Consider the following 17,660-nt stretch of genomic DNA (forward strand, 5'->3'; position numbering starts at 1 on the left):
TAGTAGGGGAGTGGGGGGGAGAGGGAAGAGTGGTAGGAGATGAAGTCACTGGGGTAAGAGGAGTGTGGGATGAAGTAGGCTCTGTAGGCTCTGACATTTACTTGTAGGCTTCTACTTGTGAGATTCTGGCTTTTACTCTGAGTGGGTGGAAAGTCTCAGAGAGTTCTAACTTAAGCTTTAGAAGGATATTTCCGGCTGCTGTGTTCAGATTAGACTGTTACAGCAGTGGGGCAAAGGTAAAACAGGGTGATCTGGTAGGAAGCTATAACTGCAACACAGGTAGCAGGTGACAGTGGCTTAGACCAGTGATGGAAGTGGTGAAAAAAGTGGTCAAGTTCTGCAATATTTTAAAAGCAGGACCAACAAGTTGGATGTGGAGTATGAAGGAAAGCAGCGGGTCAGATTATGGGTGGAGCAAACTGATCATTTTTTTCCTTCGTCAAATACTTTCAATGGCAGTCCACTGTCTAAACTCTCAGATTGGTATTCAAGTGCCTATGTGTTTTGCCCTCAACATCCCCCCAAATGTCATTTCCTAACACTTTCATCTGTCCACGTTTCCCTTATGTTCCTGGGCCTTTAATAATGATAATGATGATGAAGAAGATGACAATAAAATAACACGAATCAAAACTATTACTTTTTAGGAAACTACTATATTCCTGACAGTTTTCGGCTCAAATCTCAAGTCCTATGAACAAATTATAAGACAGATATTATCACATTTGAAGACACAAACATATTAACAAATAACAGTAAAGCAGGCATACAAAAAGAGGGCCTATTTTGACTCTAAAGACAAGACTTTTTCTTTCATACTATGATTTTCATGCTGTATCTTCTGCCTGGAATGCTCTTCCCTTTCTACGTCTAGTCCAGTTCATGTGTCACCTTCTCTATAAAAAGTCTCCTTATCCCCTCAGCGAGAATGAGGATTTCTTCTTCTATTGAATGGTTAAAACAAATCATTTCCACCTCTTTCTCAGCACCTAATATTTCTTCTATTGTTTACAATAATGACCATAATAGTTAACATTTGTGGAGTGAGTACTATGTGCTGTATACATTCACACTATGCATATTACCTTACTTAAGATTTCTTACACTCTTGTGAGGGATCCTATTATCAAACTCATTTTATAGATGAGGAGACTGAGTCTTAGAAAGGTGAATTAATTTGCCCAAGGTCAAAAGCAAGCAAGAGGCCGGGTCAGGGTATAAACCTACTCGGTCTAATTCCAAAGCTCATTGTTTACTACACTATTCTTTATGCCAATTCACCTTTCATCATGCAAGATTCTTTCTCCTGTTTATTTTTTTCATCTATGTCCCATCTTTTCCTACCGATTCTTATTAAATTCTGATACAGAGTAGTCTTAGATTATTTATTCATGCAAACTTGACCTTCCTTAATAACAGAAACTAATCCATTCAGAGAAATAAATACAGGAGGGCCTCATGTGGAAAAGGTAGGTATTGCTAGAAAAAGAAAGCAAAACTTATTTTTCTTTAGCTTCATGTCTTAATCAACCCTTAATGTGATTATTATTTCATCAAGTATGCTTGATACTCTAAAGTTTTTAAGTTCCAAGCATTTAGGAGAAAAGAACATCTTAATTAAATGTAGAAAAAACTCCACCTTCTAATTTATTCCACACGTAAAAATTAACAAAGAAGATTTATAAATGTCCACTTTCAGGATGCAAAGAAACACTAAAATGTAAAAGGCCTGATCATACAAACTGATCAAGTATTGAAGATACATAACTAAAAAGGCATATCAACCAAAGTACAAAAATACTTAATAAAATGGGGGGTCCAAAAATTGGCCAAAAAATAGAGGACTGTTAAACACTTTTTATTTGGAAATAATTTCAAATATACAGAAGAGTTGCAAGAATAGGAATAGTACAAAGGACATCCTCATACCCTTCGCCCAGATTTACCTAATTCACAGATTCACCCTTTAGCGAATGTGTACATGAGTGAGAAATAAAGTATTCTTATAAGCCACTGATATTTAGAGGTTGTTGTTGCTGAGATTTTGCATATTCTCAATCTGTCTCATATATATATATATACACACACACACACACATAAATGTACACATATAAATATGTATCTATATATAAAACCTACATAGGTATATAAATACACACACACACACACACAATTTTTTTCTTAACCATTCGAGGGTAAATTACATACATCATGACTCTTTACCCCTAAAAACTTCAGTATTTCCTAAGTAGAAGAATAGAAGAATATTCTCTTATATAACCATAGAATGGTTATCATGTTTAGGATATTTAACAATGATTCAATATTTTTATCTAATCTGCTATCTGTATTGCAACTCTGTCCACTGACCCAATAACATCCTTTACAGTATCTTCCCTCTTCCAGCGCAGGATCCAGGCTAGGGTCAGTACTGTATTTAGTTTTCATGTCTCTTGAGCCTCTTTTAATCTGGAATCTTTTATCATCTTTCTTCTTCTCTTTTTTTATGGCATTGACATTTCTGAAGAATACAACCCATTCTCTCTCTCTCTCTCACACACATATCTCCCCCCCACACACACCTCTTTTTTAAAAAATAAAACTGTCCCTCGTTTTGGGTTTATCTGATGCTTCCTCATGGCCAGATGCAGGTTTATACATTGTCAGCCATAATACTACATAGGTGATGTTGTGTCCTTTTCAAGGTGTCACATTTGGAGGCACACATATCCATCTGTTCTTCACTGGTAATGTCAATTTTTAGCACCAGTCAAGGAGTTGTCTGATTTCACTACTGTATAATTACAATTTTTCCCCTTGCAATTAATAAGCAGTTTATAGAGAGCTACTTTACAACCATGTAAATATGTAAATATTCTGCTCTTCATCAAAATTTCTCCCTAGACTTAGCATTTGATGATTCTAGTCTGATCCAGTCTTTACTAAAACAGATGCAAAATGCTGATTTCCTAAATCTGGCAGCCTCTCTGTAGTTACCAGTCAGCACTCAACAGTCTATAAGGAGCAAGAGCCCTCCTTTCTCCTCATTAATTAATCTATTTACTAGTGGCATGGACTCATGAATTACTATTTTTTCAATGGTTTGTAATTCATTACTGTATTTAATTATTTTGGTGCTCAAGTACTTCCAGATTTGGCCAGTGGGAGCCCCTTCAAGCTGGTTCCTGTGACACGTTCCCGTCATTTTGAGTACTTCCTTATTTTCTGGCATAACTTGTTCCAGGCTCATCTTGTACTTATCCTTACCCAGCCCTGAAATCAGTTATTTCTCCAAGAAGCCTGGGTTCCTTTTAGTAGGGAATGGTATGTGGGCACTTAGATATGCTATGTGCTCATTGTTATTGGGGTGTCTGCCTCTTGGCTCTTCCAGCTGACAGAGGTAGGCATACATATATACATACACACACATATACACACACATCACATTCACACAAATATATACACACACATACATACATATATCCATGTGCACATGCACATACACATATATATTTTAGAAATGATGCTTTCACAATGATACCTCCAATTCTAGTCCACCCCACAGGATTCTTTCTCGACTTCCTCCATTCTGTTTTGTATGTCTTTGCTTTTTCATTGAGATTCTGGTGCTCAACGACAATCAACACATTTGCTGAGTCCTATAATACATCTTAAAATTGTTTCAGAATTGCTTTGATCATACCTCTAAAACAACTACAAAACAAAACAACAAAACATACTAACAAAGGTTTGGGGTTTGTTTGCAATTCTTTTCCAACTCAACCCCAACCTGTCATACACTGAACATAAATACCCTATTCACAAGTTACTTGAATTGGTGCTTTTGTTTTCCTTTAGTATGGTCATGGTATTCATTTGAAATACAAATGGATTCATTTATTTTAGTTTGCTTGTAGTTTTAAGTTCATTTTCCCTGTCCTATGTTTACTGATTTCTTTATACATTTTTTACATGTGTAGAATATTAACATGCACCCAAAAGTAAAAATTACATCAAAAGGTATTCTCAGAGGGGTGCCACTCCTGCCTGTATCTTATCCACCCTGTGTCCACCCACATTATAGATAACCAATTTCATTGCTGTGCAGTTTTTCCTTCTTTTGGTTTCTTTTGTAAAGATAAACAGATATATATTTTAATTTCTCTTGTTTATAAAAGACAGTATACTATATATACTCTTTTCTACTTTGCTATTTTTAGTTGATAAAATCTCCTGGAAGTCACTCCATATTACTTGAGAGATCTTCCTTATTCTTTCCTGCAGCGGCATAGTACTCCATTGTCTGTACATACCGTAGTTTATCACCTATGCTTAGAGATTAAGATGGTTTCCAATATTTTCTAATTACAAATACTACTGCAATAAATACTGTGCATATGTATTTTAATATTGGAGGTATACCTTGCGGGTAAATTCCTAGAAGTGAGATTGCCAGGTTGAAGGGTAAATGCATATGTATATTTGTTAGAAATGCCAAATTCTCCTTCACAGGGCTGTACCATTTTGCATTACTACCAGCACTATATGAGAACGCCTGTTTCGAAACAGCTTCACCAACAGTGTACTACCAAGTTGTTGAATTTTTGCTAATCTGATGGGTGAGAAATTGTATTGGCATAGTTTTTTTAAAAAATAGCTTTGTCGAGGTATGGTTTATATATAGTAAAATTTACTAACTTTAGAGATATAGTTTGATAACTTTGCTTCTTACATTTAGATCCATAATCTATTCAGAGTTGGTTTTTGAGTATGATATGAGGTAGGGGTTGAGATTCATTTTTTTCTCACACAAATATTCCCTTATTCTAGCACCATGTATTGTTAATGAGCATCTTTTCTCCACTGAATTGTCTTTGAATCTTTTTTGAATATCAAGTGACCATAAGGGTGAGTCAATTTCCTCTGGTGTCAGATTGCCATTAGCTCCAGGCTTAAAGCCATAGAAACAGGAAATTTAGTTCCTCCCAGTTTGTCTGATTATGTTCACTCTCCAATTCCTTTGGTGGTTGTTTATTGCAGAATGCCCAGGTCTTTGAGTTGTCTTCTGTTGGGGGAGGTCCTTTGCCAGCACCTTACTCTATTATTACTAGAAGCTGGAAGTCCTCTCTCAGTGTAGATTCAATTGGTATTTCTCTTATTATGAGAAAGATTGAATACCTTTTCATATGTTTAACATTTTTATAACATTTTGGTGAATTGTCTGTTCATGTCTTTTGCCCATTTTTCTATAGAATTTTTGGTTTCTCCTCCACTGTTAAAATTTCTAACTGGTTATTATTTGTGTATATGGATGCAATTGAGTTTTGCATATTAATTTTATATCTTGCTAGCTTGTGAATTTTTCACTGTGTTAGTTTTATCATTGATTCTTTAGGGTTTTCTGGATTACTATTATGTCATCTGCAAACAGAGAGTTTTCTTTTTTCTTTTCCAATTCATATGTCCCTTGTTTTTCTAATCTAATACCATTTTCTTTTTCTGTGCTATTTTTATCAGGTCTAGGCACCAATGTTACACTTGCCTCAAGAAAAGAATTTGGAAATTTTCTCTGAAATTTTTACACTGAAGCCATTTACATAGTTTTGGGACTAACCTCCAAAGGCTTGGTTCAATTCCCTTGTGAAATCTATCTGGCCTGGTCCTTTTCTGTAGGGTAGTTTCTTGATAACTTTATTTCTTCCATGGAAATTGGTCTGTTAAGCTCTCTATCTCTACTGAGGTCAGTTTTGGTAAACTATATTTTCCTTAAAAAATCTTTTAATAGGTGAGTTAATCCCATTCATGTTAATTAAGATGACTATTATGTTTGGTCTCGAGTCATATTTTGTTGAAATTAATTGTGTACATTATATTTACTGTGTTTCTCTGTTTTGTGTGTCCCTTTTGCTCTTTTTTTTTTGGTGAGGAAGATTAGCCCTCAGCTAACATCTGTCGCCAATCTTTCTCTCCTTGCTGAGGAAGATCAGCCCTGGGGTAACATCCGTGCCCATCTTCCTCCACTTTACATGTGGGACACCTGCCACAGCATGGCTTGTCCAGCAGTGCATAGGTCTGCGTCCAGGATCCAAACCCGTGAACCCCAGGCTTCCAAAGAAGAATGGCCGAGCTTAACAACTACGCCACCGAGCTGGACCCCTTTAGCTTTTTAAGAAAATTTCTTTTGGTATTTAGGAAGGTTCATATTTTCATTCTATAGGTTACCTTTGTATTGTTACTTTTTATAGTGCCTGAAATACTCTCTATTTGTAACTGATCTTTTACTATTTGATGTCAGTTTTAAATGATATTTGATGACTACTACCCTTTACTTATACACAGAATGATTATATTATGTTTCCTTTTTTTCTCCCTTATCATCTTTTACATAAATTGCATCTTTTGATTTTTGTCAGACATGTAATGTTTACACATTATTCTTTTACCTGTGAACCCACTCTCATTTTAGTCTAAGCTATAAAATAACACGTATGAAATGCTTACTGTTTATCGGCTGGATAAAACTCACCCTCTCCTAGATTCCTCAGGAACACTACATGTGTACAGTGCTCCCTGAATACTGGCACATTCCTAACTGTTTTTCTATGGCCTTGATATCTGAAAGTCAACCTGGCCATATACAATATTCTTGGTTTACACTTACTTTCCTTTAGTTTCTTGAAACTGTTGCTCCACTATTGCCTTACTTTGTATGCTGCGTTGAGAGGGCTGATGCTGGTCTAATTCTATGGCCTTTTTGTAAGCTATTCAGTCTTTTCACTTGGAGGCACTGTGCACTTTTTCCTCTATCTTTAAAGTCTAATATAATAGTTTTAACGGATATGTTCTAGAGTTGATCTTTCCAGGTCAAATTTCCCTAGTACATAATAATAGATTCAGGTCTTCTTTTATTTCTGGAAAGTTTTCTTGGATTATAGTTCTAAATATTAGTGCCGTTCAGTTGTTTTGATTTACTTCTTCAAGAAACTCTTTTACTTCTGTATTTCATTGTCATTTTCCTGGTTACTTTTCTGGTTTTCTTTAATGGCTTTTCATTTGACTATATTCTTTCTTGGGCAACTTGTAATTTAGTTTTCATTTCTGATAAAATTTTGTCTTTTCCTTCTATTTCTTTCCTAAGTTCTACTAACTCTCATTTTATTTCTTCCTGTTTTTTGTCAATTTCTATTCTCAGTTTTTTTCCTTCTGATTTGAGGTGTTTTTTCCTTAGCGCCAAATGCTTGCTTGAGGATATTTAGTTGAGTTTGGAGTGTCGCGTTACAGTTTTCTTCAGCTTTGTGGTTGAATTGTTTTGGAGAGGCTTCATCAGAAGGAAAGCTTTAATTCATACTGTCTGATTTTTACATAGTTGTTTTGTAATAATGGGGAGAGATTTTTTTTCCTATTCCTTTTTCTTTCATAGAAAGAGTTCCTAGTTCAACAGCACCCTCTTCTGTGCAGTTTCCTTTATGAAGATCATGTTGATGGCCACGGCGGGAGCAGATGGAAAGGACTGGTATAACTTGTTTCTCTTTCATTTCTGCAAGATCCTTCATTTTCCCCTCTTGTTTCCTTCTTTCCCTTCATTGCCTAGTCTCCAAGGGATACTATCCCATCTCTATTTATTTGATTCTTCCCCAGAAGCAATGATTCTCCAAGGCTGCCACTTCTGGTTGCACACACTTTCTCAAGTCCTGATAACCACCAAATCCTGACCTGTGTTCAGTATTTTGGCCTTAATTGTTGCATTTTCTCTTTCTGGAGGTGATTTTATTTGTACTTCATCTAACTGCTCTGCTCTCCCTTCTTCTTTTTCAGAGTCATTTAAGGTTTACCACCTCTGCTTTCTGTATCCCAGGTTTCAGTGACAGGCAAGCTGCAGGATTTTGTTGGAATTTTTTTTACTCTATTTCTATGTACTTTGAAGGTTGTGGTGTTCTCTGTCACATAGTCATATTGAAGGTACGGGTCCTGTATGGTTTTATTTGCTCTCTTTGTCGATTTTATGTTTTCTGGGGGGATGATGTTGGGGAGATTCAAAATGGTGATTGCCATTGGTCTCTAGCAACATTCTCTTAACTTTCTACTCTTATTAATATTTCATTTGCTTGTTATTTGTATATCTATTTCATGATAATATCATTGTATTTGTTTTGTTGTAAGCTACCTAAAATTCTTTGAAGAAGGATGCAGAGTAAAAGTATATTTTTACTTGTTATTACTAAAAAATAAGAGTAAAAAATGCTCTGCCTTGTTTTTTTTTTCTTGTTTTGTTTTTTTCTTTAATAAAAGTAGTACGAGTAACAGATGAAAAGGGAAAAAGAAAAGAAAAGAGAAAGAAAAAAGCATAGAAAAGCAATGAGATTGATGGTTTCAGTCACTGGTTATCTGATTTTGAAAGCTATTTCAAAGAGAAGTTTTAACATTTCTTTGAGCAATAGTAGCAGGACTTCAGCCCAGGTACAGCCTCTGGAAGTGATTGCTTTTAAGATCTATGCCATTTTATACTATATTATTGACATCTGTAAGCTCTGGGATATCATACAGCATCATTGCTTTGCAATTATACCTCATATGTTTACACACACATACACAATAGGCTTTCACATGCACTTACTTGTTTCACGTTCTGGAGTTCTTCTGTCAACTGTTTCCTTTGCCTTTCTGATTCAAATAATTTTTCCTATATTTAAAAACCACTGAATTAATAACTTGTTATGAAGGTATCAATGAGTATCATTTTTAGGGCGTTGTTTCAAAGCTACAAAATTCCCCAAACACCCAATTGTTACAATCTGAAAATGTAGTTCCCGGTCACTTTTCTGGCTTTGTACATACCATTTAAAAATAATTAGTTATTTACAGCATAATTGTGATGTAAATATGCTTTTTGTTACTTTAGCCATTTTGTAAAATCTCAAAATCGGAGGCTCAAAATAAGTCAATCAAAATCAAAACGTGTAAATATTAACTGAATTTTGGGTAATGGCTATCATTGCCAAAGAGCTTCCAAATTGAAGAGCATTATTATTACAAATTAGAAGCCTCGCTTATCATTCTAAAGAGGACACATGAAACTGGGTTGACTACAATTTTCTTAATTTAGCTTTTCCTTGGAAGATTATCCATAAAAGTGAAGCTATGACTGGCGTAACCAATATATGAAATAATAGTTATTAAGATAGAATATTATGCATGGAAATCAAATATTATCATCTTTGAACTTAAGTTAAGCATATACCCTAAAATGTTCAATTTTGTTAAGCATATCATATATCCAAATCAGAAATACTAAGAGTAATTTAAGAACCATTTTACTATAAACTTGAGCAGAGGAATTGCTTGAAGATTAAATTGATTGGTAAATATTCAAGGCAACATTGCAATGTTTATAAGAAGTGATCTGCTTTCCAGTGTATTTCAGCTCATTCTTGCCTAAGAGATGAAATGAAGGTATATGAAGATGAATATAATAGAGCAATCTAATGAGTCTGACATAGACCAGGACCCAAGAAACTGCTGGCTCCCATACTTTTATACTCTGGCAAGTGACCTTCACTCTGTGTCCTAGTTTTTTGCATCTATAAATGAAAAATACATCTACTTTCATTGAGATTTGCAAAGCACTAGCAATGTGAACTCTGAAGAAAGCCTTTAAGTTAAAGCCTACAGTACTTTTAAAAATCATTCTTGCAAAATAAAAATTAGCTATTGGCACACAATTATTTTGGTTTCATTTTTATTTGTACCTCAGATCAGACATGAAGAATACAGATGTCACAGGATAATGGGAAGCAATGAGAGACCATCTACAGACTCTGTATACTTCATGTAACAAACAACATTCTGTTATTCTTCTGTGTGTGTATAATACAAGGAGAAAAAGTGAAAGTACAAACATTATCTCAAATGAAATATTTATTGCTTTGTACACTCTTTTATATAGCTAAGCAAGTGGTTCTCAGCCAAATGATAGGTTTTTAGGTAAAGGAAATTATAAAATACAGAATACGTTTTATCTGAGATTTCAGGTTTTGTCGCATTAGGATATGTTCAGTTACATTTCATAAACTTTAAATGTGAATCCTGATCTACTGAATAGCTCCTCAGAGAAGCCTTCTTTAAATGTTACATGAATTCAGTTTTAAATTAAAATTCTAATAATTAATACTGATATTCGAATAAAAAACTGAAATATATCACTAAATTTAACAATGATAAACATTAAGGAAATGAAAAAGATCTCAGAAACTCTGAAAATTCTGATGAACCATGAGATTTAATTGTTATGCAGAGATGATGACATAAAAATGCTATTTTACCAAGGTAACCAACACTTCGAGATTTTTTCGAAGAGAATATGAGGAAACTATTGTCAATTTATTTTTAAAACTAAATTTATATTTTTCATCCTAACTCTTCTTATACAAAAAAATGTGGAAAGATAGTGCTTTCAAAGTTGTAAAAAGAAGTATATAAAATATTCCTTTAGTAATAAAATGCTCATACACATTTGGAAGGAACATGAATTGGTGAAGCCTTTTGAAAGGGAATTTGGTAACATGTATAAAATTGAATGTACCCAAATCTTCTGATAAAGCAATTTCACTTTCAGAAGTTTATTCAATTTGTACTTTTACAATTGTTTAATTGCCCAAAGATACATCTACAAAGCTATTTATGATGGAATTATTTTTTATTTTATTTTTTGCTTGAGGAAGGTTAGCCATGAGCTAACATCTGTGCCAATCCTCCTCTACTTCGTATGTGGGTCACCGCCACAGCATGGCTGACAAGTGGTGTAGGTCCGCGCCCCCAGGATCTGAACCTGTGATCCCAGGAGGCAGAAGTGGAGCTTGCCGAACTCAACCACTATGCCATGGGGCCAGTCCTTGGAATTATTTTTAATAATGGAAAATTGAAAACAGCCTAAATATCCATCAATAAGGAACTGGCTAAATGACGTAGGACAGAACCATTTAATGATAGGAGAGCCATTAAGAAGAATATGACAGATCTGTATATATTAATCTAAAAAGTAGCCCAAGATATAACGCTAGTTGTAAAAAAGTGTACAATGTATGAAGTGATTTATGTAAAAGTTAAAATACATATACATATTTATTTTTAAAAATATGATTGCCTATATAGTATAGAGAAACTCTCTGAAAGGATAAACAAGATATGCTTAACAGTGGCTTCCTCTAGAGGTTGGAATTTAAAAAGTAAGGTAGCAAGGAAATGTCTTTCTTTTTTTTTAGGTATAAAGATTTTGCTTAAATGAAAATTAAATAAATAAACAATAGAATTTGTCTTATTTTAGAAAATAATTAAAAATAATTTAAAAATATATTCCTACAGTGAATTAACAGTATATCAAGTAGTGACACTGCTTTTCTTGAAGATTTGGAAAATATAACGGCTTTCCCTAAAAATTAGGATATAATTGAAATTCAATATTCTACTAAAAACAGAATGAAAATATATAAAGAGAATCAAAATCTTAAAGTATACATGGGATATACTGTGTGTTTTTTCTTCCCTTAAATCATATTGCCTTAATTCCAAATTATTTTAGCAAAAACACGATGCCCCTGAAGCATGCCCGTGAACATGGGAGAAAATGTATTTCCCAATGAACATCTGAGGACCCAAAACTGTCATGGCTTGCTTTGTTGGCTCCTCATCCTTGCCACCAATGTGAGTAAAAAAGGGGTGAGAAGTAGCCAGATCAGAAGGTTTGAGCAAAACTCACTATTACACTGAATCTTACATGGATATTATGAAATTTGAATAATAAATGTATGAACTAAAAAATTAACTCTTCTAATTGAAGAAATATTCAAATTTCAAATCACTTGATATTAATATTCAATATCAATTATTAGATATTAATACGAAGTTATTTAATATTAATATTCTTTACTTAAAAATAAAACTAAGCCCCAATACATCAGAGTTCAACACAAGATAATTCTCCTTCTTTCTTTTTTCTAAAGAAAATGTAAGGAGGCTAAATTGGAGATTACCTTAAGTGTGTTCACTTCTTCTAAGGCATCATTTCTTTCACGCTTAAGCCTTTCCATTTCATCTGATTCTAAGGAATCACAGGGAACAAGCTGTCAACATTAAAGAGAGAGAAAAGTTATGCATTAGACGTTAATTATGAGAACTAACAGAAAAATCCTTTTTGAGGAGTCTTAGGCTTTTGCATTCCAATAACAAAATTCAGTTTCTTACTTTGGAGTCATTTGATTAGATAAAAGAGAATATTAAAGTAACCTGGGGTAACTTCATTCATTTAAGCTTAACCTTACATTGCTGTTACTTATAACAGAATTTAGATGATTATAAGATATATGTACTCTTTTGTCATCTTTATGATTCTTAACAACATAATTTTCCTTAAAAGTCCAAATTCCAAGACTGTGTTTATAATGTCAAAAAGACTTTATGAGTTATCAACATAAACTACTCCCTAAAGACATCCACTCCAAGTACATGGTATCTAGGGCTAACAAAATGCTGGACATTATCAACCAAGATAGTTTACGTGAACCCAGTAAAGTATATTAATTGATTACGTGTCTTGTTTTAACTAAACAAAATGTAATGTAACAGCCAAACAGCTTAAAGAGATTTCTGCACAGAAACTGTGCCTTGAAGATAATATTAATAATTCACGCACAAGTGAGTAACAACAACAGAAAATAGCAGAGATGTCAATTTCTCCTACTTCTAGCATGATCTCTTTGACAGTTAATTACAAGGTAAAAAACACTGATAATTTTATCAGAGATAAAAATCCAAGTCTAATTACAGCTATTTCTATGTAGAAGTTATAATAGAACTAAAAATAAAGTATAAAAAATATAATTTAAAGGATTAAGTAGAGAAAGAGATTGCTATATAAGTATGGGCTTAAAGCAGTGACCTTCAGATAGGAGAGGCGAATGCAGAGTAGGAAAAGATAATACAAATAATTAAGAACATCAATCATTTATTGGGAACTTACTATGTGCAGACGCTGCTAAGGACCATATATATTCATATTAAATCCTTACTATAACCTTGTCTCCATTTTACAGATGAGACTAAAAGGTTAGTAACTTGCCTAAGGTTTCACAGCTAATAAATAGTTTTTCCAAGATTCCCACAGAGGTCTGACGTTAGTCTGTGATTTTTACTAACCACTAAACAAAAATCATGGTGGAATGGAGATGATAAACTCAGATTTGATTTCCATATCCTAGAATAACAGAAGTAGGAGTCATTCCTCAAGTTTTGGGAGAAATATTTTTCCTAAACATTATTGGCTCCTTCTGTCCTGACACATTTGCTTTGGTGTATTTATGGTCATCGCCCATAATTTACACACTCTCATTTCTTCATCTGTCTCTGTTATTCTACTCTTTCTTAAGTACTCAACACACAGACTCATAGAATTCATTCTTATACTGTTCTAGATTAGTTTTTAACACATTTTCAAATATAACATTTCACAAAGTGTGTTCCAAAGGATATTAGCTGGTCTTGTGCAAAAGCAAACCTGGGTGGTGAAGATGGTGGTAGCGGTCCCTGTGGTCAGATAAGTTTGAGAAATGTAGGATTTAGAAAAAATTAACTTTCTTTCCTGCAGGGCTCCCAACAGCCTTAATATGCTAATAAGCATCTTGAATATCCCAAAAGGAAATATAATCTAATAACTTGTTGCATTTCCTCAAGTTACCTGACCATACCATACCTTCCCCCTCCTTTATTTATTTTGTAGCATCTCAAGGGACTAAGTCTGCAAAGTACATTCTGGGAAACATTGCTACTCAACATTCAGATGGGCTTATTCTATCTTGTTATCCTAAGAAGTGAAATAAAGGGGATTCAAACGTTTAAATAAGAATTTAGATAACAGAGCTATAATAATTTACTAGGAGAAACTATGGATTGGGATTTCAGAGATGTAATCATAAACTTCTAAGCTTAAAACATGGAGGAAAATGATGCATAAAAGAATCTATGGTGCCATTTTGGGAGGCAAAACACTAGACTGAACAGTCATAGAACAAAACATGACTTAAAAAAAAAAACGTTTTATAATCCTATTGCTATTTTAAGCTAAGCAGTAAAAACTTATAGCCAGGGAACTGGCCATAGATATCACTTGTGAATTCTTTGAAAAGCCCCTTGGCGCTCAGCGAGTTTTTAAAATAGTTCAAATATGCTTCAACTAAGCAAGCAGCAAATGAAATGAATTGCTGCTGTTTAACATCAAGGATTTCAGACATGTACCTGTTTTCTAATTTACCTCCAACTCTTGGACTTTATCCTCCTTACCTTCTTACATCCCTTTCCTGCCTGGCTCCCATATCATTTGTGACCCTCAGGCCCCCTGACCTCTGCAATACCTGGTAAACGACACTGTAAACCATTTCCACTCTGTTTTCTCAGGTGTCCTGTGGAGATACCAAGAGACACTGTAGGAGGTCATTGGACTATGCTGTCTAGGTCTGACCTCAACTCTCCCTTCACTGTTGCTCCACGATCATCATTTTTAAGTTATTTTACTTGTATCAATTGTGGATAGCCACTATTCCACTGGCCACATTCCCAACCTCAATTCATCTTAAACAGAACAAAACAACAACCTCTGCTTCAGTCTAATTTTATCGATAAAATTACCCATTCGATTACCTCCTTTCCTTAAAATTTCTGTGTATTCCCTTATTTTTCTCCTTCCATTTCCCCTGCTCACTCTTTTTACTTTTTATAATCTGATTTACACAACTTTCCTCCCATCCCCACATTTCAAAAATAATTCCTTGCAGTGTCACCAATAAACCTGCTATTTGGCAAAATAAATGCCCCCTACCAACTTTCTTAACCTCTTTGTTACATATAACATTGCTCAAGCCATTTGTTCTTGAAACTTTCTCTTCCCTAGGTTTTGATATCCCACAATCTCACCTACCCATCAGAATATTTAAGCTGTTGCTAGTGACTTAATTTAATTTTTACTCCTTAAATGGGGGTAGGGGGAGGCTCCTCAAATTTTGTCCCTTTCCCTCTTTTTTCTACAAACTCTCCCTGAGTGATGATGTTCACTGCCATGCTTCAACTATCACCCTCCAGATCATTCCCAAACCCCTCTCCTGGTGTCCATTCCTTATTTCCAATGGGCTTTTGGTCACCTGTCAGCATCTCAAACTTACTCTCTCTAAGACACAACCCATTATCTTCTCCACCTTTCTTACTTCCCTATTCCTATTAAGGGTCCCATCACATCATTAACCATCCTAATTAAAACTCTCGAGTTACCTTTAACTCATTCTCTCTTGGTTCTTATATCTAAATGAAAGTCTTATTGATGATATACTTGTTGCTGTTGTTGTTTTTGGTAAATATTGTAGATCTGTCTCTCCATTCCTTTCCATTCTCCTCACCTTGACCATAGTTTAGTTATTATTCTATATTGGGACTCTTTCCTTTGTCGCCTCTCTAGACTACCTACAACTGGTTTTATTCCCTTCCAAGATAACCAACACTATTATAAGATTACTATTTCTAAAATATCACTTTGATCATGTCACTAATTTCCTTAATGGCTCCTCAGTGACTACTGAGTAAAGTATAAATTTTAATATTTACCCTTGCAGGCCTAACTTCCTTCACTGACCTGCATGTACTAGATTATCTTTTTAAAAAAGTAGATTACTCTCTGCTTACCATCACATTTTATATATATTTTTGTTCATGCTAATACTCTTACGCTCTCTGTTCACCTCTTGAGCAAATAAAATTCTATTGATCATTCAAAATTCACTCAAATGCCAACTCTGTTATGAATGTTCTCTGAATGTTCTAAGCTCTATTATCACTATGGCCTTATCACATAATGCATTTTTAATATAATTATTTGTGTACATGACTTTTCTTACACTATACCCTAAGTTCCTTGAGGGACAGGCTCGAGTTTTATTTACCTTAATAACACGTACCAGAGCACCTAACACGATGCCATGCACATTACAGTTCTTCAATATATACTTAATGTTTTACAGACGAGTATATAGTGATGTGGCTATAAAGCATTCACTGCTAAACATAGTGAAAACACCATTTATATTATAACTCAGTATAAGTAAAACATTACTTTCTTTAAAGACTTTTTTTATGGAGGTAACATTGGTTTATAACATTATATAAATTTCAGGTATACATCATTATATTTTGATTTCTGTGCAGACTACATCATGTTCACCACCCAAAGACTACCATCCATCACCATACACATGTGCCCTGACACCCCTTTCACCCTCCCCACCTTCTCCTCTGGTAACCACCAATCTCTGTATCTCTGTATCTCTGTATCTATGTGTTTGGTTGTTGTTTTCATTGTCTACTTATGAGTGAGATCATATAGTATTTGACTTCCTCCATCTGACATTTCACTTAGCATAATACTCTCAAGGTCCATCCATGTTGTCTCAAATGGCAAGATTTCATCTTTTGTTTTATAGCTGACTAGTATTCCATTGTGTATATATACCACCTCTTCTTTACCCATTCATCCCTTGATGAGCACTTAGGTTGTTTCCAAGTCTAGGCTATTGTGAATAATGCTACAATGAACATAGGGGTGCATATATCTTTAAGCATTCGTGTTTTCATGTTCTTTGGATAAATACCCAGCAGTGGAATAGCTGGGTACTCACTCTTACTATATATATTTTCCATTCTATTCTATTTCACTTGTTAAAATGATGATTGCAATCCACTAAATTGATTTAGCAAGAATCCAAATTGTGAAAAGTCTACATTAGGGAATTTACAGTGTTCTCTCTGTAATTTTAAGATAATCCATTTATGACACTTGATTAGTGTGGAAAACCCATCATATTATGATGGACTATAGTCTGCTGTTGCTAAGTTTAGAATACTGCTAATGTAGGCTCCAACCTTGCCTTTTCTGTGTGTAACACTGTGCCAGTAGCAGGTGCAGCACTGTGTGAATTTTTTAATATAGCAGTGATGATTAGAATCACAGTAAGATATTTATATTTTTGGTTCTAAATGCCACATTATTCCAAAACCAAAAGTTTTTTGTCAACTAAACAAAAGTAGGACTGACTTACACTGACTCAGAAATTCTTATTTCTTAAAAGAAGCATCTTAAGAAATCTTACGAGTCAGACAAAATAATGAGCAAAACAAGCTAGTTACAAAAGAGTACATACTGTATGTTACTATGAAGTTCAAGAACAGGCCAAAGTAATCTAAGCTGATATAAGACAGAATAGTGGTTCCACTGTAAAGGTGGGAGTGGTAGCTGAGTGGGAAGTTGGCATGAAGGAGCCTTTTGAGTGATGATTACACAGGAGATACTAACAGAAATTCATCAAATCATGCACTTGAGATTTTTGTGCTTTACTGTGTGTCCATTATACTTGGGCAAAAATATTTTTAAAAAATGAGTTAAGAAAGAGACAAGCCAAAAAAAAGGAAACATATGAGTAAAAAACAAGCATCCCTAACAGATGGATTATAAAATCTGACTCTGTTGTTGGTGACGAGATAGTTGAGGGGGTAACCAGAGTGGAATTTCCCCACCTTCACAGACTGTCAGCATCCTCAACCACAGATCAACTGATATACTCAGATGAGGCACT

At 34.4% G+C, this 17,660-nt stretch overlaps 1 protein-coding gene across 8 annotated transcripts in view; it reads right to left on the reverse strand.

Moving 5' to 3' along the window:
* The window catches only part of STXBP4 (syntaxin binding protein 4), a 162,105-nt gene that overhangs the window by 89,795 nt on the left and 54,650 nt on the right, over positions 1-17,660 (reverse strand). For all 8 annotated transcript variants that reach the window (XR_009222705.1, XM_058560622.1, XM_058560621.1 and 5 more), the window contains 2 exons: positions 12,027-12,116; positions 8,615-8,680 (listed from right to left, as the gene is read on the reverse strand). Coding sequence is in view for 7 of the 8 variants with exons in the window: in XM_058560622.1 (XP_058416605.1) it covers positions 8,615-8,680; positions 12,027-12,116 (156 nt within the window). In the remaining variant the exon portion in view is untranslated. The remainder of the gene's footprint in view (positions 1-8,614; positions 8,681-12,026; positions 12,117-17,660) is intronic.

The sequence above is a fragment of the Diceros bicornis genome, chromosome 18, assembly GCF_020826845.1.
Source record: "Diceros bicornis minor isolate mBicDic1 chromosome 18, mDicBic1.mat.cur, whole genome shotgun sequence".
Lineage (NCBI taxonomy): Eukaryota > Metazoa > Chordata > Mammalia > Perissodactyla > Rhinocerotidae > Diceros > Diceros bicornis.